Raw genomic sequence first — 23,850 nt, forward strand, 5'->3', positions numbered from 1 at the left:
GCAGGAGTATCCTGATTGTATTATTTGAGGTGAGAAAACCCACCATGGCTGGGACCCTGAATTGTATAAGTGGAGAAAAGAAACTGAGTAGGTAGGGACTGAGAGAGGGCTCAGGAGTTAAGAGCACTGGCTTCTCATTCAGAGGAGCCTGGTTTGGATTCCAGCACCCATGTGACAGTTCATAACCACCTGTAAATCCAGTCCCAAGGGATCTGACACTCTTTTCTGACTTTCCTGGGTCCCAGGCACATATGTGATCTGCAGATACGCATGCAGAGAAAACACAAATATGCATAAAAGAAACTATTTTCAAAGGGAACTGGGCAGCAAGCATGCGTTTCTCTGTGTTTCTGGACTGTGGACACAGTGAGATCAGATGCTTCAGGTCCGGTTGCCTTGACCTCTTTAAACCCTGATGAACTGGACCTCGACGGGCCAGCCAAAATGAACTTTTTCACAAACTGCTTTTGTCAGAGGGTTTTATTACAGTGACAGGGGAAGACAGCACGGGTAGGGAATAAAACTCTCCAGACTTGAAGGGCTCAGGCTTTGCCCCTCAGGAAGAGATCCCAAGGAGATGTGGCGTTAGGTGGCCTCAGAGTACTAGTGATTACTCAGAAAGCTGAGGGGTTGCTGTGCAAACAACCCAAAAGTATGGACTTTTGGGGACCCCGGGGGCACTGTGACGGGTTCGAGCATCTCACCAGTAACAGCACCAGGGACAACTTAGAAGAGCCGTCAGGGGACCCTTCTAATTTGGGAAGTCTGTTTCCTCTATTTTGGACAATGGGACCCAGTACAGACACAGGGGACCTCAGTCCAGGGCAGGCACCACCCCTGAACCCGGGCTTGTTAGTGCATTAAGAATTCCACCTGGCCCTGTCTCATGTCTACCTGCCTGTCTCTGAGGATGAGGTTGACCAAGAACCAGAAATACCCAAGACCCAACACTTTGGACATTGGGTCCAAACAGACTTGCACATTTATTCTTCTCCTAGGACAGCATCGGGGAAGGGCTGGCAAGATGGTGCTGCCAGGGAGACGAAGCAGGTTTCCCCATGCCCGGGGAGGGTGGATACCCATTCCAACACCTGACACGAAGCCCAAAGTGATCTGCCGTACCCCCATACCCACACAATGGGAAGTCAGGGGATCTTTTAGAAGCTGATGTTCAGTTAGACAGTGCCCAAACCTTACAATCATGTCATATGCCAGGGTCACTTCACACACAGAAGGGGGGCCCAGGGATCCAGATGGGGGCCCAAGGATCCAGATAGCCATATATAGCAAGCATCCTTTCTGGCAAGGACAGGATAGTATGGGGGAGACATCAGCTCCTCCGACTGAAGGTAACTAGGCACTCCCAGGACTCAATAAAAATCTGAGGTCTCACAGAGGTGAGGGTCTTAGAGAGGTGTGTCCCTGTACCCTTGTTGGAGGATTTCCTGAGGCAGGAGAGTTGGGCTCTGGGGCAGGAGCCTTTGGGACAGATGCCATTACTTCCTTTCTGTGAGAGTAGGGAAGACTGAATGTGTCTTGGGGTTAATGGTAAGAGAGAGTAACAGCCTGGGCTGGGTGGGGGCAGGATGCTGCTGAGCCTGCAGACAGATCCCAGGCCCTCACCAGGCAGCTCGAAGCAGCGCCCCCAGTAGGCTGATAGAGGCGCTGGCCCATAGAGCACCAAGGCTGCTGGTCAGACCTGAGGCAGCACTGCGGTTGCACTGGCTGCCCTGACAGCAGGAGACAGAGAGGGCACGGCCATCTGCAGACACGGTGCTGTTGGGGCAGGTTGGGGCGCAGGACTTCATGACCAGGATGCCACCAGGGTTGGCTGTGGAAACAGGAGGAATGGTCATGGGTATTGTCCCTGTAGTACCCACAGCTGTCATCACCCTGCCAGCTCTAGGAAACCTGCAGCTTCGGGGCCACATGCTTTGAGGTAATTCCTGGGTCTCTGAGTGTTCGAGGTGGCAGCTTGGAGGCGTCCCAAAGAGCCTTGTAAAAGGGTGTCCTTTGTGACGTTTGAGGCCAAGGACTGAATTGAAGACTCCTCTCTCAGTCTCTGGGTTTCTCAGTTTTCTCTATTTTCCCTTTCCTGGGAGCCGATTCTCCTCTCCTCTCCTCTCTCTTCTCCACCCCATCCTTCCCTTCTCCTTTGGGATTCAGACACCAGAAAAGAGGCTCGGGCCCCATTTAGCTCTCACAGCTCTTGGGTCTGGTGCTAGACAGGCTGAGTGACCAGAAAGCTCTATGGCTACCCAGGTCTCACGATCCTGAAGAAAACTGAGGCTGGGCTTACATGGGTCCCTGGAAAAGGGGAGATTGGCCCTTTTTGGAGGTGTCTCAGGAAGGACCACTGTGCAAGACTTGCTGTTTCTGCATGCACATGGTGGGGATGACTTGCTTTGTATATACACACACAGTGGGGACAGCAGGACTCCTGAGAACACATAGCCCTGGGAAAAAATAAGAATCTTCCCTTAACCTACACTGTTCGGAGTTTCTGGGAGCTGTGACTCCAGCCCTGTGTGCAGGGGGCCTATATCCTGGAGTTGGCCCAGATACTGTGTGATGGAGTGAGGTAACTGTTCTGGGATGCTTCTATGCCTCAGTTTCCCTACCTAGAAAACAAAGAACAAAGGTGGAACCAGTCTTTGCCTCTGCCCTTCTTTAGGAAAATGAAAGAGTTGTGGATCATTTGAGAGTTGCACTGGTGTATGGGAGACATGTGAGTTGTGAGTTGGCAGTAGTTAGTGACTGAGCTCAGCGCCACTTCTGAATGGTCTTCTGATGGCCGTGGCCATGCTGTGAGCTGGGAGTCAGAGTGGATCGTAGCAGCTGCTCCTAGATGAAATAGGACCCAAAGCCATTGGCAGGTGCTGCAAATGGTTTCTACTTGTCCAGGCCCAGGAAGCCTCACTGTAAGGATACACAACCTCCTCCTGGGGCAAAAAGGATCCTAGAATTTACACCTTGCAGTAAATGCCCAATTCCGAAGTAGGGACCTTTACCATGCCAGATAAATCAGTTGCTGTGAGTGGAAAGCTGCCAGGAGTTATGGACACCCAGGGCACCCTTACTTGCCCAGTGTTTAGAAAGAGAAGGTCCTGGTAATCCATCTATCCTCTCTCCCTTGAAACCCAGCAGCCAGAGGGGTCCTCCAACCCATGGGACTAACATGCAGTATCTGCAGCAGACAACTAATATCATTGCACCCCTTTTCCTCCTCACCCTGGGGCCAGGAAGACCCTTGACTTGTCTGTGTCACTTCACTGGATAGAGGCAGGGACAGATGCCTCTTTCTATCCACAATGGACTCTTCTACAAAAAGCTCCTGACTCCAATCCCCGTTGCTTCTCCAGGGTTCTTTCTACTGCCTTCTGAAGAATAGCTTTCAACTTTGCTTGGCTGTGACGTCTGAGAACCTGGGGTACAGCAATGGCTCCATGTATCTCAGTGTTCCCACAGTCAGCGGACACTCTGGGAGGTGGGTGGACAGACTACAGGCCAAGCAGATGCATGCTTGGCAAGGGGCAGATGCCAGAAGGGCAAGGACAGGGCAGGAGCCCTGGGATACCAGACAGAAGCTGTTGCCCAGGGATGAAACTATGGGGAATGCTGATTCCTGGGTACCCTTGGGTTCTCACTGTTTTCCATCTTTACTTCAGCAGTGTCCCTATGATTAGGTCTTTGTTAGATTCTGGCTGCTGGACAAAGATCCCATCTTTGATGCAATTGCCTTGTGCCCTGGGCAATTGCTGGGCCTGCAGCCCACTAGGTCTTTACCTCTTGCAGCACAAACTGTGTAGACAGAATGTATGCCAGAGTGTAGACAGAAGTATCTACAGTATAGGGTCTGGGCTAGGTACTTGTATGGCTCTACCAGAACTAGATTGTCTTCTTCTTCATAAAATAGGGATGACTCCAAGTCTGGGCTGGAAGGGCTATGTCACCACTGGGATTTGTAGGAAACTGTTCTTGTGAACATCTCAGGCCATACTGGGACTCCACCTGGCTTCCTTCCCCTCTTCCCAGAATGGGTTCTTGGATGAAGCTACCTAATGACCATTCATTCCCTGGGGCCAAAGGCCTCATGACTCAATACCAATGGCATCAGCTAAGAAAGGAGCCCTAAACCCTTTGAGACTTAGAGGTGACATTTGCCAACTTGGATCCTCAGTCTGAAAAAGTCTGTCAGCCTCTCTGCTAACACCCATGCTTTCTTCTGGGACCACTTCAGATAAGTGGCCTTTGTGCCCAGCTGTTCCAGCACCAAGCCTGAAATCCACCATAGCCCAAATGCAAGCCTGAGGCCCCTGCTAGGCTCCACTGCTCAGAAGAGAAGCAGGTGGACCATGGGGCACAGGGAGAACAGAGTCTAGCCTGGGAAGGGACAGTACTACTGGTCAGGGATTCTCAACAGTGGCAGGATTGAATTATGGACTTGTGACAGGGTAGCCAGGGACAAAGGCTATGGCTAGCTGATTGTAGACAGGGATTTGAGTGAGCAGTGAAGGTCCAGAGGGGCCTGGAATACCAGGCTGCGATGCCATTGTCATCAATATTTCAGCTTACATCCAACCCTCATCCCACCTAATCGTCAGCCTAGTTCAAACTGTAAACTAGAGAATAATGGTATCCCTAGGGCCTGAAGCGGGGATCCTGAGGGCTTCTGATGTGGAGGATGGAAAGAGGCCAAAGGGGGCTGGAAAGCACTTGTGTAGTGCTGGTGGGGCAAGATGGGGCCTGCATGGCCCAGGGTACTCACTGGCCCGAGTGATCACACAGTACTTGTCCGTCAAGGCGCACTCCACGAGAGACTCGCAGTTCTCGTGCCCACAGCACACATGGCAGTGCAGGGCCCGGGCTGGGGGGAAGCACAGGCCATCAGTCTGGGCTGGGGCTGGGGCTACGTGCCTAGTGGCCCACTCAAGGTCTTACTCTCCTCCTCTCCCCTCCAGGAGTTTCCCCAATCCTCTGGGAAGGTCTGAGAAACTAGGACCTTCGTGGTAGTGATTCTGACATGCTCCTCCCTGTATCCTCTCTAGCCCTGTATATGTCAGTATCAAAGTGTCAGCTTGAGTTACAGAAAGGTGTGTGGTGTGATGGCATGCTGCCCTCAGGCTAGACTCAGAGGTTTTCTGCCTAAAGCTTCTCTGGCACCTATGAGCTCTCACAGATATCTGCCTCTCTGCTCTGTGTTTATCTGTCTGTCAAAGAGTCTGAGAGCATTAGTGAGTATAGAAGAGCTTTATCAGATAAATGGGGCTGGCAGGATCAGATGGGTAGGTAAATGTATGTATATACGTATGAGTGGGTAGGTGGATGGATGCATGGCTAGGTGGGTTGGAAAATGGGTGAATGGCTAGATAGATGGGAATATGTATGTATGGTTGGATGAGTGGACAGATGGATAGGTAGAAAGGTAGATGGGTTGAAGAATGGATGCCTAGATGGGCAGATGGATGGGTGGATGGGTGGGTGGATGGATGGATAGGGTGGGGGTAGAGAGTGGATAGGTGAGTTGATGGATAGATAGGTGAGTGGATGTGTGGGTGGATGGGTGGATGGGTGGGTGGGTGGATGAATATATGAGTGGATTAATGGACTGATGAATGAATGGATTGGTGGGTTGATGGATGGATGGATGGATGGATGGATGGATGGATGGATGGGTAGATGGATGGATGGGTGGTTGGATAGGTGGATAGGTGGATAGGTAGATAGGTGGGTGGATGGGTGGGTAAGTGTGTGGTTATAATGACTACATGGATAGATGAGTGAATGGATGCATGTGTGAGCAGATCAGCAGAGGAATGGGCAGACTGATGAATAAATGGGTAGTGAAAGGGTAAATGGATGGATGGGTATGTAGGTGAGTGGATGTATGGGTAGATGGGTTCATGGATAGATGGATGTTAAGTTGAATACATGGGTAGATGGGTAGGTAGGTGCATGAACAGAGGGATAGATGGTGGGTGGCAGAAGGGATGGGATATCAAGAAGAAATATAAAGGGAGTGATTTAGAACCTCTAATTCTTATGACCCCCTAATGTGATCCATGGTGTCCTCACTTACAATGTGGGATTAGTAGTGTTCTTGGCCTTTTCAGATGATAAAATGACAGAATTCATAATGTGCATGGCTCCTGTCCCTTCTTTCCTTGGAAGGGGACTGAAGGGAACTTGCAGGGCTGGGAACTTTCAGTTGCCTTCCTATGGATAGATGGCATCCTAACCAGGATGAGCTAGCAGCAACAACTTCTTGTGTCTCTAAGCATCAGTAGGTACTTAGAGCTGTTCATCTGGAGGAAAGGAAACAGCCTGCCCCTGCCCCATTCTGCTCAAGGCCTGTTGGTGGTCCTCACGTCCAAGCTGAAGGCAGAGGCTTCAGCGAAATCTGTCAGTGCTAGGGAGCCGGATGGGCTCCTGAGGTGGGTAGTTCCAGATGCCGTGGCATTGGCCACAGCTTCCAACCACAGGAAAAAAATGATAAGAGGCCCCCTCAAGAGAACACAGGCTACCTAGGCATGGCTGACTCACTGGGCCGTAAGGGTGGCTTGGGCAGAAGGCACAATGATCACTCCATGGTGACTTCTTCTGAGAGGAAATATGGTTTGGGCAGAATAACCTGAGCCCAAACCCACGCCTGAGCCCACGTGGATGAATTTCTGTGTGTGGTCGAGAACAACTGCACTGACCAATGATGCTGAACGGCAGAGCCAAGGCCAGCGTGGAGGGTTGAAAGGACCCCTCGGCTGTGACAAGACAGGCTAGGGATTCTGGTACAAAGGCTGAGCTGCTAGGAAAGATGACTTTGTGCCCAGGCCTTGGGAAGGGTGTCCTGTAAGGAGTGTCCTGTAGGAGTTTCACTTAAGGGTATTGAATAGCAGGTGTGTCCTGTAGAAACATCTTACAGGGATGTGTCCTGGAGGGGTTTCTCTGTAAGTGTCGGATAACAGGTGTCCTAACAATGCACACCTGCTTGGACCTTGTCAGTTTTACCCATGGAGTTCCATGACTACACCTCCCACAACAGAGTCATCAGTATTGAAGCTGTGGAGGCCTCTCTTGAGAGTTGGGAGGTGCTCGTGGCACTCTTTTCTGGGATAAGAGATATACAACAAGAGAATGGTGGTTTTGTTGGGAATGTCTTCTGGCTATGTTCTTTCACACCAAACAGTACCTCTGCAGACTAGTTCCCAGTCCTGTCCAGCTGGGGAGACACTCCTTGGTTTTTCTAAGCAAGGACTTCATAGTACCCTAGTTTCCTCATTGTGGTCCCCAAAGACCTTCTGCCCAAGGAGCTGGTGAGAGTTCCCCGGGCTGCCCTCCTTAAGCCTTCAGAGTCCCAAAGAGTTCCCACTGTTCTGCAGAAATGCTCTAAGGTCAACCAACCTTCCAGGAAAGCTGAGCCTTGAGGACAAAAGTGTCCCAGCCAGCCAGTGTCCCCACCTTCTGACTCAGACCTTTCGCCCTCCTCGCCTGCAGTTGCTTCCTGCCTCCAGGGCTGATGGTCCCTGCTTAGTGGCTATCCCTGCTCTGATGCTCCCAACCCAATCCCGACCTCCTCCCTGTTCCCCAGGCCAGCCTCTAGCCCAGGAGTCTTCAGTGTCTCTCTGCCTGCCTTTCTACCCTCCTACATGTGTGCCTGGTGGCCAGACTGCTTCCCTCTTCTTTTCCTTCCGCCCCCCTCCTCACACTCAGGGGAAGTTGATGGGGCTAATTATCCTGGAGATGATAATTATTCCACTGATAATCACAGGCTGAAGTACATCCCTCCCACCTCCGGCCTCATTTCTGTCCCTAAACCAGGTCATCAGAGTCAGGGTAGAGTGGGCAGGAGGGGTTGACCTATACAGTCTGTCTTGTTGACGTCCTTCCTTCTTTCCTTTTTCCCTTTTTAACACAAAGAGTCCTACATTCCAGGAGTGCCTCATTCTGAGAAGAGGGGAGAGAGTTGGCCATTCTTGCTAAATCCCGGGACTCAGTGCTCACATTGGTACCCAGGGCACTTCCCCTTCCTGCACCTCTGTCCTCTCACCCTGATTTTTACACTCCACCCCAACATATACAAACAGCCAGAAAGGTACCACACACTATCTAAAAGGAAGAGGCTTCCCAATCTTGCTGGGCAGAGCATCACCATAGAAGCCTCTTCCTTATCCCCTGCAACCTCCTTACCAGGCCAGTGCCCTAAATGGTACCCTCTCTCTCAGCTCCGAAGCCCCACCGGCCTCAGCCTCCCGCACCCTTCCCAGAGGCTGCCTGCCTCCCCTCAAACCAGGAGTAGCCAGAGCCTTACCCAGAGAAGCACACACAACAGCCAGCAGCACCAGCACCAGGAGGGACCTCATCATGGATGTCCACCAGCAACTGGGAGCCACCAGGGAGAGGGTGCCTTTATAAGGCCACGGGGTGCCTGGGAAACCTGGTAATTTGTCTGGAGGATGAGCTTGGGGCAGCAGAGCTGGCCTGACTCATGACACCCAGGCTCCCTCAGCCCACCTCCAAGGTGCCCTTTGACCTGCCTTTTGGTCCTGAGCCAGCAGCCTCCCCTTCTGGCTACCAAGAGCCCAGAGACACTCTGGAGAAGGAAGGGTGGGGGTCTGCAGTGACAGCCCTGTCTTGTAGTCCAAGAAAGATGTGGTTCTCCTTTGGGGGTCTGAAGACTGGCTCTCCTGAGTATCACAGTCCCTGTCCTCCGTGTTCTCCATCACATCAGAGAGATAGCCAACGCAGTTTAATGGGAGAAGCTGGCTCCTTCCATCTCAGTGTGCACATAGTTGCTGAGGACCAGGTAGAAAGGCCGATTCTAACTTGGAGGTCAGGACTGAGGCTCTGCCTACGTAGAGACTGATCTGGAGCAGGGAACCTCCTAGGGCAAAGGCTGGGTACACTGGTAGCCTGGTACGTATTCCGTTCCTGTATCTGGCCTCCACGGTGGGAGCTGTGCAATGACCAGGGGTCCCAGGAGAGATAGGAAATGACCTGTGCTTATATTGGTGATGGGGACTTGCTGATGTCTGAGGCTGAGAGATGAGAGCTCACATCCTTACTATCTCCTGTCTCATCCTATGGCTGTCCCTGCCTCTGCCTCCCCCTGCCCAGACCTCCTGCCTAGGTCTCCCTGGGCTCCCCTGGCTTTATGTGCCTGTCCAAATAAATCCTAGTTTCCTTAGTTCTTAGTACAGGCCACTTTTTTTTACCTTCAGACCCTAATCCAGGATAGCCTTGTGCCCAGAACTCACCCCCCTCAGACAAATCACCTTTATCAAAACATTCTTGGCCCCTACCCTGACCTGTGCCTAGAAGGTACCCATACTGAGCCTGAATCCCTTTCTATGTGTCTTCTAGAGGCCTAGAAGCCTAAGGATCTCTTCTGTCTCCCATGAGCTGGATCCAGATGCTGGGAGCCTCACTGGGCTGCGAGTGGCAGGGGACTGACTTCCTCACCTCAGCACCAGGGATGTGGAGTCAGAATCTGGCTTCACAGCCTGTGCTCCGGGCAGCTCTGTCATCTTACTTGAATGGTTTCTCAGATTCTTTAGAGTCTTCAAGTTTGGGACATATTTGTTTCTGCTGAAGAGGACCTGACCTTTGTCAGGGGGATGCAGAACATCCTGTGAGAGCTATGAGGACCCCCATCTCTGATCATGTCCCTGTCTCAAGGGCCTTAATATGCTACTCACCAATGAGGTGGTGTTGGCGGTGACCCCTGGTACTCCCCAGCCTCTTTTCTGCTTCTCTACTCCACAGATTCATGTCATCTCTGAGCTTGGGACTTCCTTCATGTGGACGGTGACCAAACGTGAGCTCCAGGGCCCAGTCCACACTCCCTGGTCTGGAGCTGGAACTCAAAGCCCTGTGGTACCATGAAGCTCTCTGTCAGGCCAGGGAGTCTACTTGCTTAGCTTCCAGATGATTAGCAATGCTGTGGTGTCAGAAATGATGTGATGGAGCCAACTTTGTGTTAGTCAGCAGACATGGACCCTGATCATAGGCCTAGAGAAAAGAGGCAGGCCCAGGGCTGTGAGCACAGGCTTACTATTTCCTATGGGTGGACCCCAGGTAGGCATCTCAGAGCAGGAGGCATATTTCCTCCTGGAATGTGTCTCCATCCCTGTACCCACACAGTCACAGTTTGAGAGGCAGAGGCATGAGGAGTGAGCAAAACTGGCACCACCATCGTCCCAAGCAGTGAGCCAACTTCTTCAGTATCAGGCTGGGAACCACTGATGCAGACTGCGATCACAGGGGCTTGGGATGCTGCCTGTGTGCACATGTGTGGTGGGACCCACATTAACAGAAGCAATCTGTGGTCAGATGGCAGCTGGGCCAGGGGCCAGTGGAACTTCCTGGTGAGACTGCAAGACAGCTACCCTTCCAAGTATGAGTGGAATCTTGAAAGTAGAAAAATTAGCCAGTGTGACACACAGAGAATAGGCCAGGACCTGACGACGGCTTCCGAGGACTCTGTGCTGGCAATGTAGTCAAGGTTGCTAATGGAAGATCATCGAGGGTGGTGTGGCCTTTAAGAGGGAACTGATGAATGCTGATTCTAACCAATCCCAAAGGGCTTTTTAAGGAGCCAAGCTTCTGTGGGCTCCATGGGGTGAAGCACTACACTGTCCACCATTGAGAAGAGGAAGCCATAGGACCTGCTCAGGTGGAGCTGGAGTATGCTGAGGAGGCTGCAGCTGTCTGTGATAACCTCTCGTTAAGCTAATGAGATACCTGAGTCCCACTCTCATGCAGCTAGTTATAGCCTAGACTCTCCTAGATAGCCCACAATTAACATATATCTTTCTAGCCTGGCATTAGCCTCTACTCCCAGATGCCAACAAGGGAGAAGGCGCCCACTCCTGGGACGTGGAGGGTACATGAAGGATCCTGGCATGGACCCGTGTGCCAGATTCAAGGAGTTCAAGCCCATTTCAGAGAATTCTGGGTTCCTATCAAGAGCCCAAGACTCTCCCGTAAGCCAAGGGCCTATGTCTGGCCCCTTGTACTTTGTCTGGAGACCCTGACTTCTTCCTATTCTTCCACCCTGCCTTTTCCCACCCGTGCTGGGAACTTTGCAGAACAGCCACTTCACAGTGTCTGAACTCACTCTATGGGAAGCAGCACAACCATCCAACCAGAGGCTCGCTGCACATCCTATCTCCAAACGTCTAAACCCCTTATGTAAGAAAACACAGGTTTGTGTATGACCCGCGCCTGCTTTGTGAGTCACAATAAACCAATTCTTGCTTGCTTAGAATGGCCCATCCAGTGGAGATGCTGTAAAAGTTGTTATTCCTTGTTAAGGCAACAGCAACAGAGAAGGAGGTCTGGATGTAAACCCCGCCCCCCCCCAAAAAAAAAAACACCCCACACACTCAACAGTTTTGATCCAGGTGAGTTGGATGCATGGAGATAGAGCCTATGGATACAGACACTGTGGATACAGAGACTGAGGGCCAACTGCACTGTATAAATCACAGCTCAGACTCTTGTGTGCTCATAGGTCTTCTGCTTACCACTTGCTGATGAGCCCCAAACACACTACCAGACCTCTCTGCACCCTTTGGAGCTGCCGGAGTCCCTCTGCGGCATAGCTGGCAAACCAGTAAAGGAGAAAGTGAGAACCTGAGTAGAGTGACTTTGTCTAGTTAGGGAAGGACCTGGTGCTTATTCAGTCTTAAATTCCTCTCATTCTCACCAGAGATAAACTGAGTCTGAGGGAGCAAGAGATCAGAGCTTGAAGGCAGGCCCCTCAGCTAGCAGGCAAGTGATGGGATTGGGGGCTTGAGAAGGTGGGTTTAGAGGCTCCTGTATCAAGTGCCCCACAGGGGACCCCTCTTTTCTTAGAAAGCAGGATAGCTTGGGAGCACAGGGCCTCAGTTGGAATCAGTCAGCGGAAGAACAGGAGACTTAGGCTCTTTCTCAGGGGTAGGGTATTGAGATATACTTACAATCAGAGAGAGACCTGGCCTAGCATGTACCCACACCGCTGTGGGGATTAGGTCTGTCCCAGTCTTTCCAACCCTTCTTTGTCATCTGAAAGATCAAGCTCAGTAATAATTCTGAAGGCAAATAGAGGGTCCCACCAGTTGCAGATTAGACAGAGAGACTGATATCTTGTCAAATATACAGCACACCTTCCCAGTGCTCTTGACCCCCAAAACTGCTCTGTGGTGGGAGAAATGGCTGACCTAGTGGTGAGATAGAATGGTCTAATGAGCCCAAAGCCAAGGCACTACTCAGGCTTCTGTTTTTAGATGTAATTCACATGCCCACAATTTACCCCTTCAGTCACATGGGTATCCACAGCTTCCATCAACATCCATGTCTGTCTCAAAAACCAATCCTGTCCCATCGACAATCCTGACCCCAGACCCTGGAAAGCCCACAGCCTATGTTGCATCCCTAAGGATTTGCCTCTTCTGGATGTTATATGCTGTTGGACCCCTGGTTCCCCCTGTTGCAGCACGTGTCAGCACACCAGTCCTTTGGTGACAGAGTAGTCTTCCTTCAGTGGACGAGGCCACACTGTGCACACCATGATCCAGCTGGTAAACATGAAGTTGTGCAGCACCACAAGGGACCAGCAGTTAATAAAATGGTAAATGCTGGCTATGGTGGCCGGCTCCTACAATCTCTGCACTTGGGGGAGCTCTGGGATCCATCACAGGACTTTGTATATAGCTCATTGGTAGAGCCTAGCATGTAAACGGCCCACGGGACAATTCCCAGTGTTGCACAAAACGATAACAAAGAAACAGAAGGGGTGATTCATCCACACAAGAGAATCCCACGAGTTAGTTATGTGGCATTCTGCCCTGGAAAGAGCAGAGCTCAGGTAATATCTCAGCTATGGCTACATTCAGTGACTATGCTCTAAAGAGCATGCCGTGGGGACACAGAAGGAAGACAGCTGGAAGACAACTGGTATTCTGGGGACCTGAGTGAAATCCACAGTGACAAGTCTTGCAAGTAAGGAGCCACTGGAAAAGGCATATTCCCTCTGTCTCCTCCTATTGTCTCAGAACCTTCAGATGGACTAACCACATTACCACAGTGAGGGGCATTCCAATATTAGCCAGCACTGGCGGCTGATAAGATACTAGAAAACTAAGCAAAGTCTCCAGTCACCACTTTCCAAGGGAGGCTGAAGGGTCATGATGGCAGTGTTAGGTGGGACCCTCAGTAGGATTCTGGAGCAGAAAAGGGATATTGGGGAGAACAAATAAAATCGTATCAAAACATGGGTCAGTACTGAGTCATTAACCTTAATGAACAGACCACAGGAATCTAAGGGGTAGAGGTAAGGAAAGCTGGGACTGAGAAATGTGGGGACCAGGTAGTTAAACCGTCTTTTCGGATTCTTTGTGAATCTACAAATATTACAAAAGGGAAAGTCGGTATTAAAATGTGGAAGTGCCTATGGAAGGCCAGGGACTCAAGGTGTGTTTTGTGTTTTTAAAGGAGCTACAGGGCAAGCACCACCCTTCCTGTATCCAAACAGGTTCCAGTGGGAGCGGCTGCTGCCCTGGCAGCTCCCTCGGGAGTGGTTTTGTTCTGCAGGTAGTGACAGGATCTCTCCAGAAGCCTGAAGAAGGCAAAGAAGTTGTTTGTTTTACCCGATAAGACGCTGAGATAATGAAGCTACGGCCACGATGCAGGCCAGCACTCATTAATCCCTAATGAGTATCATGACTTCCAGGTACGCTTGAACCTAGGACCTGGTCCTACTGGCCCTGACCTTGGTCACACCCTAAGTCTCTATCCTGGTCACAGCTAAGCCCTGATCTTGATCAGAGCTGTTGTCAGACTCTGAGCCTCGCTCCAGGTCATAGCCTAGCACTGGGCCTCATTATTTCCCTAGTGTTGATTCTGTTTACATACACCAAGCTCTGATCTTGGTCTGACTCTGAGTTCTTATCCTGGTCACATACCGGCCCTGATCCTTGTCACACAGAGCCCTGACCTAGGTCACGGAGATTGAGAGGTGTTGTCTGAGATCTCAGAACAGAGTTTGAAAGAAACAAAGGTGTATAGAGTAGCCCACAAAGGGCTGAAAGGCAGCTGGGACTTAGAGGTTCTGAGCAAGCGCAGCGGCTGGCTGAATGTTAGACAGTCCGGGGCATCTGGGTGCTTACTCCTGGCCGACCTTGTTTCCCCCCCTCTTTTCCTTACCATGTGTAACATCTTGGCTACTTTCTGTCTCCCTGTAGAGGTGGGAACAAGCTTCCCTCTGCCTATCCTGAGGGATCCTGCCTTAGTTCCGGGTTCATTAGTTGCTACACTGGCTATTGCCTGCCCAGGCATGTCCTATCCGCTCACCCTCTAAGCATTGCTGGCTTCTGGTGGGGAGACAGGAGCAAAGACATAGGTAATCTGTTCCCGGTGCCTGGGTGGGGCCGCTGGCTGCACCAGTTCTGGCCAGTCTGACCAGCCAGAGCTGGGATACAGATAGATACCCGAGCTCTTGACTGGGAAGTAGCTGGTATTTTTTTTTTTTTCAGGAGACAGCTACGTAAACAAGGGTATGCCTGCCCTCCAACTTCCCTGCACTCTTTGGGGTAACCTGACAGTTGACTGATACACAGACTGTTCCTGGAAGAGTCTTTAAACAAGGACCATGAAGTTAGGCCAGGAAAGGTAAACAACCAGGGTAGAGAACTTGATAAATGAGGTTGTGACGAGTTAGAGGACATTTGCCTGGGCTCCCTTTTCAGGTTTCTTTCTTTCTTTCTTTCTTTCTTTCTTTCTTTCTTTCTTTCTTTCTTTCTTTCTTTCTTTCTTTCTTTCTTTCTTTCTTTCTTCCTCTCTCTCTCTTTCTTTTCTTTTCTTTTCTTTTCTTTTCTTTTCTTTTCTTTTGTTGGTTTGGTTTTTCGAGACAAGGTTTCTCTGTGTAGCCCTGGCTGTCCTGGAACTCACTCTGTAGACCAGGCTGGCCTCAAACTCAGAAATCTACCTGCCTCTGCCTCCCAAGTGCTGGCATTAAAGGCGGCACCACCATCGCCCGGCTACCCTTTTCAGGTTTCTTTACCCACTGATGGATAAAATGTTGGTACTTTCTGGTCAGGGCATTGGGCTATAAGCTGCATATGCATAACTGAGAGACAGGTGGTGAAAGGGGCCTTAAAAAGAGAGAATGGGGGTTAAGGGAGCGTGGCACGACTGTGTGGGGGAAGGGAGTGCCTGGGCCGGCCCTTGCCCCAGCACTTCTTCCCCGAGAGACCACACACACACAGACATGGTATGGTATAGAATAGAGTTTATTCAGGGTAGAGGTTGGGAGTTAGTGGTAGAGAAAGGCAGAGAGAGAGAGAGAGAAAGAGAGAGAGAGAGAGGAGAGAGAGAGAGGAGAGAGAGAAGAGAGAGAGGGGAGAGAGAGAGAGAGAGAGAAGAGAGAGAGAGAGAGAGAGAGAGAGAGAGAGAGAGAGAGAGAGAAGAGAGAGAGAGAGAGGTGGAGGCCAGCCATGACCACGTGGAGAGAGGGGGAAGGGGAGGAGAGCCCAAGGGGCAGAGAGGTGAGAGTAGGATGAGGGAGAGCGGAGAGAGAGGAAAGAGGGAGAAGAGGGGCAAGTAGCCCCTTTTATAGTGGGCCAGGTCTATAGGGCGGGGCATACCTGGCTATTGCCAGGTAAGTGTGGGGTGGAGCTTAGACAGAATACCAACAGGTGGTACCACCAAACTCCAGACTCTCCCTCTAGCGCCCCCTGCTGGCCAAGCGAAGTAGAGACACTGCCCGATCTGATGCTGTGGGCAAAGCTGAATCTAGAGCTTGAGTACCAGCAGTCTGACTGGGCAACGGAGGTTGCTTCAAGCTTCAAGAGTGAAGTAGACAGATGTCCCAGCTGCTGGCCCTTTGGACTCAGCCCATTAGTCACCAAGTGATGTGTTCATCGATTTTCTACAGCTGTGACAAAATAACCAAAACAAACCGGTTACTCGGGAGAGCAAAGATTTATTTTGGCACAAAATTTCAGAGTTTTGGGTCACTGTTCAGATGGTTGCACGGATGTTAGGTCTGTGGCAAAATAAAATCATGGTGGAAGGGCATGGCGGATGAAAGCCACTCATGTCTTGGAGATAAGGAGAGGAGGGAGGCATATACAAAGAGGGTCTGGGGACCCCTCAAAGTCGTACCCTCAGTCACCTGCTCCCTCTAGGACCTCCTAGCAGCTCATTTAACTGTGAACATACCAGCAAATTAATCACTGATGAAGCTAGCACCCTCGTGAGCTAATTTTACCCACCACTGGCTGGAGACCAAGCCTTGAACATCTGAGCCCTTGTGGGGAGTACCTGTTTTCAAACAATAGCACCCCCAACTTTCAGCAGATGACTGCCATGCTGCTACTATCTGTAGACAACTGGCCAGAGCCTCAGGGGTCCAACATCCCAGATGGCCCCGCACTCCAGGGACCTCTCTCTTGTACCCACCAGCCTGCATCATGGCCCTACCCACCTCCTACTCATCTCCTTCCATGTTTCACAAGAATTTTCCCTAAATTGCAACTGAATCCTGGCACTTGGTGTGAGTGTGGCAAGTGAAGATCCGGCCACCACTGGCCAGCTATCAGCTACTCACGCTCCTTCAGAATGCTGTGCTCCGGCTTCACAAGCATGGTGTTCTGTCTATTTAGAAGTTCAGTGCACCAGGCAAGCTGGCCACCAGGCCATGCCTGCATTTTCTCCTACACACCTTCTATTTTAAGATTTAGTTTACTTTTTTTTTTAAATGCATATGGGTTTTTCCTGAAGGTATCGATGTGCATGCCTGATACTGTCAGAGGACAAAAGACAGTCCTGGAAGGGAGGTTAGAGACAACTGTGACCTGTCATGTCACGTGGGTGCTGGGAGTCAGATGTTAGTAGTCCTCTTCAAGAGCAATAAGTGCTCTTAACCACTGAGCCAATCTCTCCAGTCTGTCTACCTTACTTTTTAAAAACAGAGTCTCTAACAAACCCAGAGCTCCCTGATTTAGCTATGCTGACTAGCCAAAGAGCCGTAGGGATTTCCAGATCTCCATCCCGCAGATGTGGGAGTTACAGGTATGTACCCAACACAGCTTGTACAATGATCTGGACATCTAAACTTCCTTCCTCACACTTGTGTTCTGAGGCATCTCCTCCGTTCCTTGTCACCTTCTTATGTCAAGACAATAAAACAACAACAACAACCACAAAAAAAAAAAAACTAAAATAAACAAGCAAAACCAGTGAAGACCTGATTTCAGCATCTGCCCATTTTCAGGATCTCTTCATTTCTTTTGCTCTGGTAAAGACAATAACTAAAGCCATTTGTGTGGGAAAGGGTTGACTTCATCCTGAGGCTTGCGGTTCTTCATGAAAGAAAATGTGGATAAGAAGTCAGGGCAAGAACCCTGGGCAGGAATTGAAGCAGAGACCCAAGGAATGCTTCTTGTTGGTTTGTTCTTCATGGCTTGCTCGGCCTGCTTTCTTATACTTACCAGGACTACCTTCCCAGGGGTGGCACTGCCCACAGAGGACTGGACCCTCCCACATGAATCATTAAGAGCAAACAAACAGAAAAAAAAACCAAACCTAGACATGCATGATGGAGGCGTTTTCTCAATTAAAGTTTCCTTTTCCCAGATAACCCTAGCTTGTGTCAGGTTGACAAAAATCTAACAAGCACACATAGTATAAATATTTCCACCATGCCCAGTGTTTGAACATGGGGTTGAAGAGGCCCCACAACTTACCAATTTAGACGCAAACAGCATCGAGTGCACAGTTAACAGTGTGAGGAGACAAGGAATCGGAAATGCTAAAGTCTTGGGGATGCTTTTGTGTGCATACAGTCAAACTGGTATTTTACTTTTGATAGTGAATTCTTTAACCAAAGCTCATAAAAAGTCCTCAAAAGTTTTACAGCAGGCTCTTATGACCTAGGGCCGGTTAACTTTGGGTTTCTAGACTCAGTTCATGGTACCCTTGAGACCCTGGCCCCACTCTGCAGATTCGAGACCTACTGTCAGGGTTCCAGCTTAGAAAAGCAAAGAGAGTGGACAGAAGCAAGGGAAGCTATGAGGGGAACCAAGGGGAAGGAGCAAAGGGGAAGAGGTAAAGGAGAGAGCAGGGAGCCCAGGGAGCCAAGCCTGCAGTGCCATGCATGGGATTTTAACCAGCTTTTGCACCTTTAAACCTTAACTACTTAGCTTTTCTAACAGTTCTCAGAACTAGTACAGTTGCAAAGTTGAGGAGACTGGAAAGCTTCCCACCTCTGAGAGTGGTCGTAACAGGGCTATGGTTGGTTTGGCTACTCATTCATCCCTCAGAAGGATACCTGGCTCACTTCTAGTTTGGGGCCAACTGCTGATGCTGCTACTGTGAGCATCCATTTAGGGGTTTTATATGAACGACTGAACTTTTCTCTCTCTAAGATACACACTCAAGAGTCAATGACTGCTGCTCGTGTGGTAAAAGTTCTGTACTTATTTTTGTTTTGAGACAGCTCTTTTGGCTAATCCGTTTATTTGTTTGATGCTCAAATGCTACATATCATCTTTGTTAATTTTGTTTCATTCCGTCATAGGACTATACGTTGAAATCTACCATCTGACGGTCTTTCTCTGCTAATGTTTGCCTTAATCCATTTTGAGGTGATCTTAACTGACGCAGGCACATGTAGAATTCTATCTTCCTGTTGGACTGACTCTTGGGCAACTGTGCAAAGCTTCCCGTGGCAGTCACATGGCTGATGGCAGAAACTCTACCTCACTCCTTTTGTTTAATGTCTACACAGAATGCACAGAGGATGACTCGCCTACCTCCTCATCCCACCTTCAAAGAACCATATGACGGTCCCACGCTAAGCAAACAACTTGTCTACAAGGCCCTAGGTGCAAGCAGAGACGGGCAAGCCCTGGGAGATGCCTTTCATTCCCTGGCTGCTCTCCAACACGTTCTTTTCTTGTCTCTCACCAACGCTGGGAGCACCCAGACTTGGCCTCGCAGTCTCCCTAAGACCCTAAACCTGCCTCCTTAGAATCCAGATCGACCACGGGCCTCTCCAGTCTGTGTCCCTTGTCAGGGTCTGGATCAACCCTCTCATTTTATGGCTTAGAAGCTGGACCCCCTCTTTCTCATTCTCCACCACAACCCCTTTCAGCAGACTCTACCCACTCTGGGTTCCTAAAGCTTAGACCCCATTCCTGTGACTCAGGTCACCTGACTCAGCAGCCAGTGCTCCTCCACACAAATCCAGCTACTTGCAAAACAAGTTTGGTGAATTTGTCTCAACTCTGTAACTCCAAAGGCAGCGGGTCAGGTATGCAGCGGGTCAGGTATACACACTCTTGCAACTCCCCTGAATGGACATGAATAGGGAAACAGTAGCCTGCAGACTGACTGCAGATGTTGTTTCTCAGCGGCATTTAATTGTATCGGAATCGAGTATAAATCTTCCTTAAAATGTGTGAAATCCAAGTTTTACATCCACAAATAAGCTTTCTTGGAACAAATTATGTCTATTGCCTTTCATTATTGTGGCCTCTTGGAACAATGCCTGTCAGATGAGTGTACACCAAGTCCTTCATCTGCTACTTGTGTACCACTACAGGCCCAGGTGGCTATATTAAACATGCTGCACAATTCCTTAATTCTATACACTAGGTTATGTCCCAAAGACCACTTTGCTCCATATGTATGTATATGTCACAGTCAAAAGGTGAGAGGGTAGGAGGGGAAGAGGAGAAGAGGGAGGCAGAGAGGGTCAAAGTGTTCTTTAAGTATTTATTTTATGTTTAATTGTGTGAGTGCCAGTGCCTGAGCCTTGGATCCCTCGAAGCTAGAAATACTGACAGCCATGGGTGCTCAGGGTCTTTGGAAGAGCAATAAGCACCCTCGAGCACTGAGCCATTTCTACAATCTCTACAAGGGTTCTTATATCCAGCCCACCCCCGAGATAACAGCATTAGTCCATTCACGAATGGGGGCCCCCCAGACCTAACTGATCTGTCTGCAACCCCAACCCCAACACCTAGCACTAACACTCCAGGGAAGGAGTTTCCAACATCTGCAATTCAGGGACACATCTAGGCAGAAGCTGTGCTGCAGATGCGGTCATTTCTTGACAAGAGCATCTAAGGAACTCCAGAGGACATCCTCTACCTTCTCGAGTCTGAAGACTGAAAACAACTCATCACCTCCTTACATTTATTTTTTTCAGTTGATAGGGGTGTTGTTGTTGTTGTTGTTGTTGGTGGTGGTGGTGGTGGTGGTGTATGTGTGTGTGTGTGTGTGTGTGTGTGTGTGTGCATGCAGAGACCAAAGGAGGGTGGCAGGTATCCTGACCTGCCACTCACTCTCCACTTGCCTCATTCCTTCAGGACAGGGTATTTCACTGAGGCTGGTGCTAGGCTGCTGGCTAGCAAACCCCAGGGATCCTCCTGTCTCCACCCAACACAGATTGGACATACAGATGCCCACAGCACATCTGGAGATTTTTTTTTTAATTAGGTGCTGGGAATTTGAACTAAAGTCCTCCTGTTTGCCCAGTAAGTACTCTGAGGTGCTGTTTTGTTTTGTTTGTTTGCTTTTGTTTGTTTTTGACAACCCAAGCTAGAGTCATCTGGGAAGAAGAACCTCAATTAAGAAAATGCCTCCATCACATTGGCCTATAGGGGAGTCTGTAGAGCATTTTCTTGATTGACGATTAATATGGAGGGGTTAATATAGAGGTATCACTTTGGGCAATGCTACTTCTGGGCAGGTGGTTCTAGGTTGCATAAGAAAGCAGGCTGAGGCCGGGCATGGTGGCACATGCCTTTAATCCCAGCATTTAGGAGGGATTTCTGAGTTTGAGGCCAGCCTGGTCTACAGAGTGAGCTCCAGGACAGCCAAGGCTACACGGAGAAACCCTGTGTCGAAACCCTGAGCAGAGCCCTGGGAACAAGGCACTAAGCAGAATTCCTCCACCATCTCCACTTCAGTTCCTGCCTCTAGGTTCCTGCCTTGATTTCCTGCTCTGATGTCCTTTTGTCCTTTCATGATTGACTGTAAGCTGTTTTTGACTATAAGTTGGTTTTGGTCAGGTTCTCCACAGGAAGAGGATAGAGATCCCCCCTGAGCCATCTCTCCAGTCTCTATAGTTATCTCCGTACCTAGGTTTGACCAGACTGAACCAGTACAGGACATAGAAATCTCACAGTGCCGCATTATCCTAGATTCTCAGTAGAAACGTCTTTGTGTTGTCACAGGGAGCCTGCGCTGGGTCTCAGTGTGTGCTGTGCATGCCCTCCCTTTCCTGGGATTTGGGACGTTTCCTCCTCAGCTTTCAGTTTATGCTTTCCTTTTCATTTTCTGTCTTTTAGAGATCTAGTGCTACAAAAGTAACTTTTATTTTCCTGAATTAATTGTCATCTCAGAGGCTTATTGCCTCTGTTTGCTGGGCCTAGAATGTTTTTAGCCTCTGAGACTTACTGCTGAATAAGCGCATTCCTCCCTAGCTCTCTCTGATCTCTGGCTGGTTCACCTCAGCTCTTCTGCCTCTAATCTCCTCTCCCAGCTGTTATTCATTCTGGCTTCTCCTGAATTGCTCTGCTTGACCTCAAACTAACTCTAGCAATCTGTTCTAATCTTCTGGCTCCTTCTCATTCTAGGGCTTGTTCTGTCTTCACCTGTGTCTAGTTTGTTCTCTCTGCAACCCATCTCTGTAAAAACTCTCCTGGTAAAACTGCCTCTTTGCCCCGCTCTGTCCCCTTCTCCCTCCCACCTCTCTCTGCCCTTCCCTTTCCCCTCTCTTCTCATGAGGGTTGGGCATATCGTATTCTGTCAAACCCTTCTCTGATTTGTCACTCTGTCTGCCACTCTGTTAGATACAACTTTCAACTACAGCTTCCATAAACCAACTTTACTTTCATTGTTTGGGATTAAAGGTGTATACTAAAGGCTGAGCCACGTCACAACTAAAGACAGGGATTTTTGTTTTGTTTGTTTTGTTCTTTAGTAAATAACACAATTTTAGGATTCACAGTGTGTCCAAATATCCTGCAACACAGCGCCACTGTAATGTCCTCCTCCAAATGACACTACAGAGCCAGAGAAAGCAGACACTCTGGAGGCGGCCTCAGGAGGTGACCAGGGCCAGACACCATAATTCACATTTCACCATTTTTAAATGTTATTTTTACTTTATGCTTCTGATATGCGTAGGATAGATGGGCATGTAGTTGAAAAAAAGTTTACATGTTTTTCATTGGACATCTTTAGCAGATTCCAAGAGGTGGTTTCTCAGCTTTTGCTATAGTCTTCATGTCTAGATTTCCAAAGAATTCATGCAGAAGCCTAATGCCATGGGCATGGGGCTAAACAGAGGAAATCAGTGGGAGGGAGGGAGGCCATGAGGGCCCTTCTCTCAAGAATTAGATACTAATAAAAAGGACATGAAGGGCCGGGCAGTGGTGACACATGCCTTTAATCCCAGCACTTGAGAGACAGAGGCAGGCAGATATCTGAGTTTGAGGCCAGCCCGTTCTACAGAGTGAGTTCCAGGACAACCAGTGAGTTCCAGCTACACAGAGAAACCCTATGGGGGGGGGGGAAGAAGACATGACATGACATAATATGACATGACATGAAGGGAATAGCCTGGGCCCTTTAACCTCTCTACTGTGTGCAGACACATAGAAGGTGACATCCATGAAGAATGCTTCTCAACAAGGCATCTCATCTGTTACCCCCATTCTCAGACCTAGACCTGAGGGCAATACATTTCTATTATTTGTAAATTATACATCCCAGCTGAGTGGAGGTGGTATGTGCCTTTAATTCCAGCACTGGGGAGGTAGAGGCAGAGAGGATCTCTGAAAACCAGCCTTGCCTTCCGAATAAGTTCCAGGACATCCAGGAATGCACATCTCTACAGTATAGCATTTAAGCTGCTTTCTGCTTTTTTTTTTTTCTGGTGCCAGGTACTGAACTCACACACTAGACAAGTACTCTACTTGGCTGGGATTGGTTACTTTTCTTACTAATTTGACAAAAATACACACCTCTCTCTCTGTCTCTCTCTCTCTCTCTCTCTCTCTCTCTCTCTCTCTCTCACACACACACACACACACACACACACACACCAAACTAACAAACAAACCCAAACAACAACCAATTTGAGGAAGGAAGGGTTTCTCTTGGCTCCCAGTGGATACCTCATGGATGCAGACTATCTCTGGTAGCAAGCGCCTGTCCTTGGGAAAACAAGTAGCTGCCGTGTACAGTCTGCCGTGGTGGGAAAGGTGTGCTGTGCTGTGGGAGTGGGAGACACCGCCTCTGCAGTCCGGAAGCAGAGAGAGATGATCTCTGGCACTCAGATCCTTGTCCCTTTTCATGTAGTCCTGGAGCCCAGCCTGTGGAATGGCACGGCCTACACGTAAGCGAGTTCTTCTCATCTCGATGAACCTTACCAAGAAAACCTCTTACAGAAATTTGTCTTCTAGATGATGCTAGATTCTGTCAAAGTGACAGGATTACGTGTCACAGTCGTGCACTCAGTCACTCTGGGGCCTTTTGGAGTGGCTCACAGTTAGATACACATCAGCCACCTGCTTTTCCACTAGTGTACATGAACTTGCTGTCAGGGAAAGTCTGTATTCACAAACATCCAAGGGCTGGATTCCCCTCTGACTGCTCCCTGTCTCCCCCCACTTCGCTTCTCTCTCTTGCCCTTAGGAATATTTGCAATCCACTTTGCTATCAGCCTCATTTGATTCTTGTTCTGAGACTAATCCTAGCTTTTTTTTTTTTTTTTGACAGCTGAGGAAAGAGAGTCACAAGTTTGAAGCTATCCTGAGCTACACAACAAATTCCAAGGCAGCCTAGAGTACTGAATGA

The 23,850-nt window shown here is 49.4% G+C and overlaps 1 protein-coding gene across 1 annotated transcript; it reads right to left on the reverse strand.

Annotated features, from left to right (window-relative positions):
- Positions 1-1,619: 1,619 nt before the first annotated feature.
- On the reverse strand, positions 1,620-8,357 carry LOC127667340 (secreted Ly-6/uPAR domain-containing protein 2-like). Its single transcript, XM_052160347.1, has 3 exons — positions 8,306-8,357; positions 4,769-4,867; positions 1,620-1,831 (listed from the first exon to the last, which is right to left on the reverse strand). The coding sequence occupies exons 1-3, from the start codon at positions 8,355-8,357 to the stop codon at positions 1,620-1,622; spliced, it is 363 nt and encodes a 120-aa protein (XP_052016307.1).
- Between the last annotated feature and the right edge of the window lie 15,493 nt (positions 8,358-23,850).

This window comes from Apodemus sylvaticus, chromosome 17 (assembly GCF_947179515.1).
Source record: "Apodemus sylvaticus chromosome 17, mApoSyl1.1, whole genome shotgun sequence".
NCBI lineage: Eukaryota > Metazoa > Chordata > Mammalia > Rodentia > Muridae > Apodemus > Apodemus sylvaticus.

Coding starts and splice junctions, on each gene's coding strand:
- LOC127667340 (XM_052160347.1), bottom strand. CDS start 8,357: ATGAGGTCCCTCCTGGTGCTGGTGCTGCTGGCTGTTGTGTGTGCTTCT. Junction 4,868..8,305: donor TGTTGTGTGTGCTTCTCTGG/GTAAGGCTCTGG, acceptor GCTTCCCCCCAG/CCCGGGCCCTGCACTGCCAT. Junction 1,832..4,768: donor CTGTGTGATCACTCGGGCCA/GTGAGTACCCTG, acceptor CTGTTTCCACAG/CCAACCCTGGTGGCATCCTG.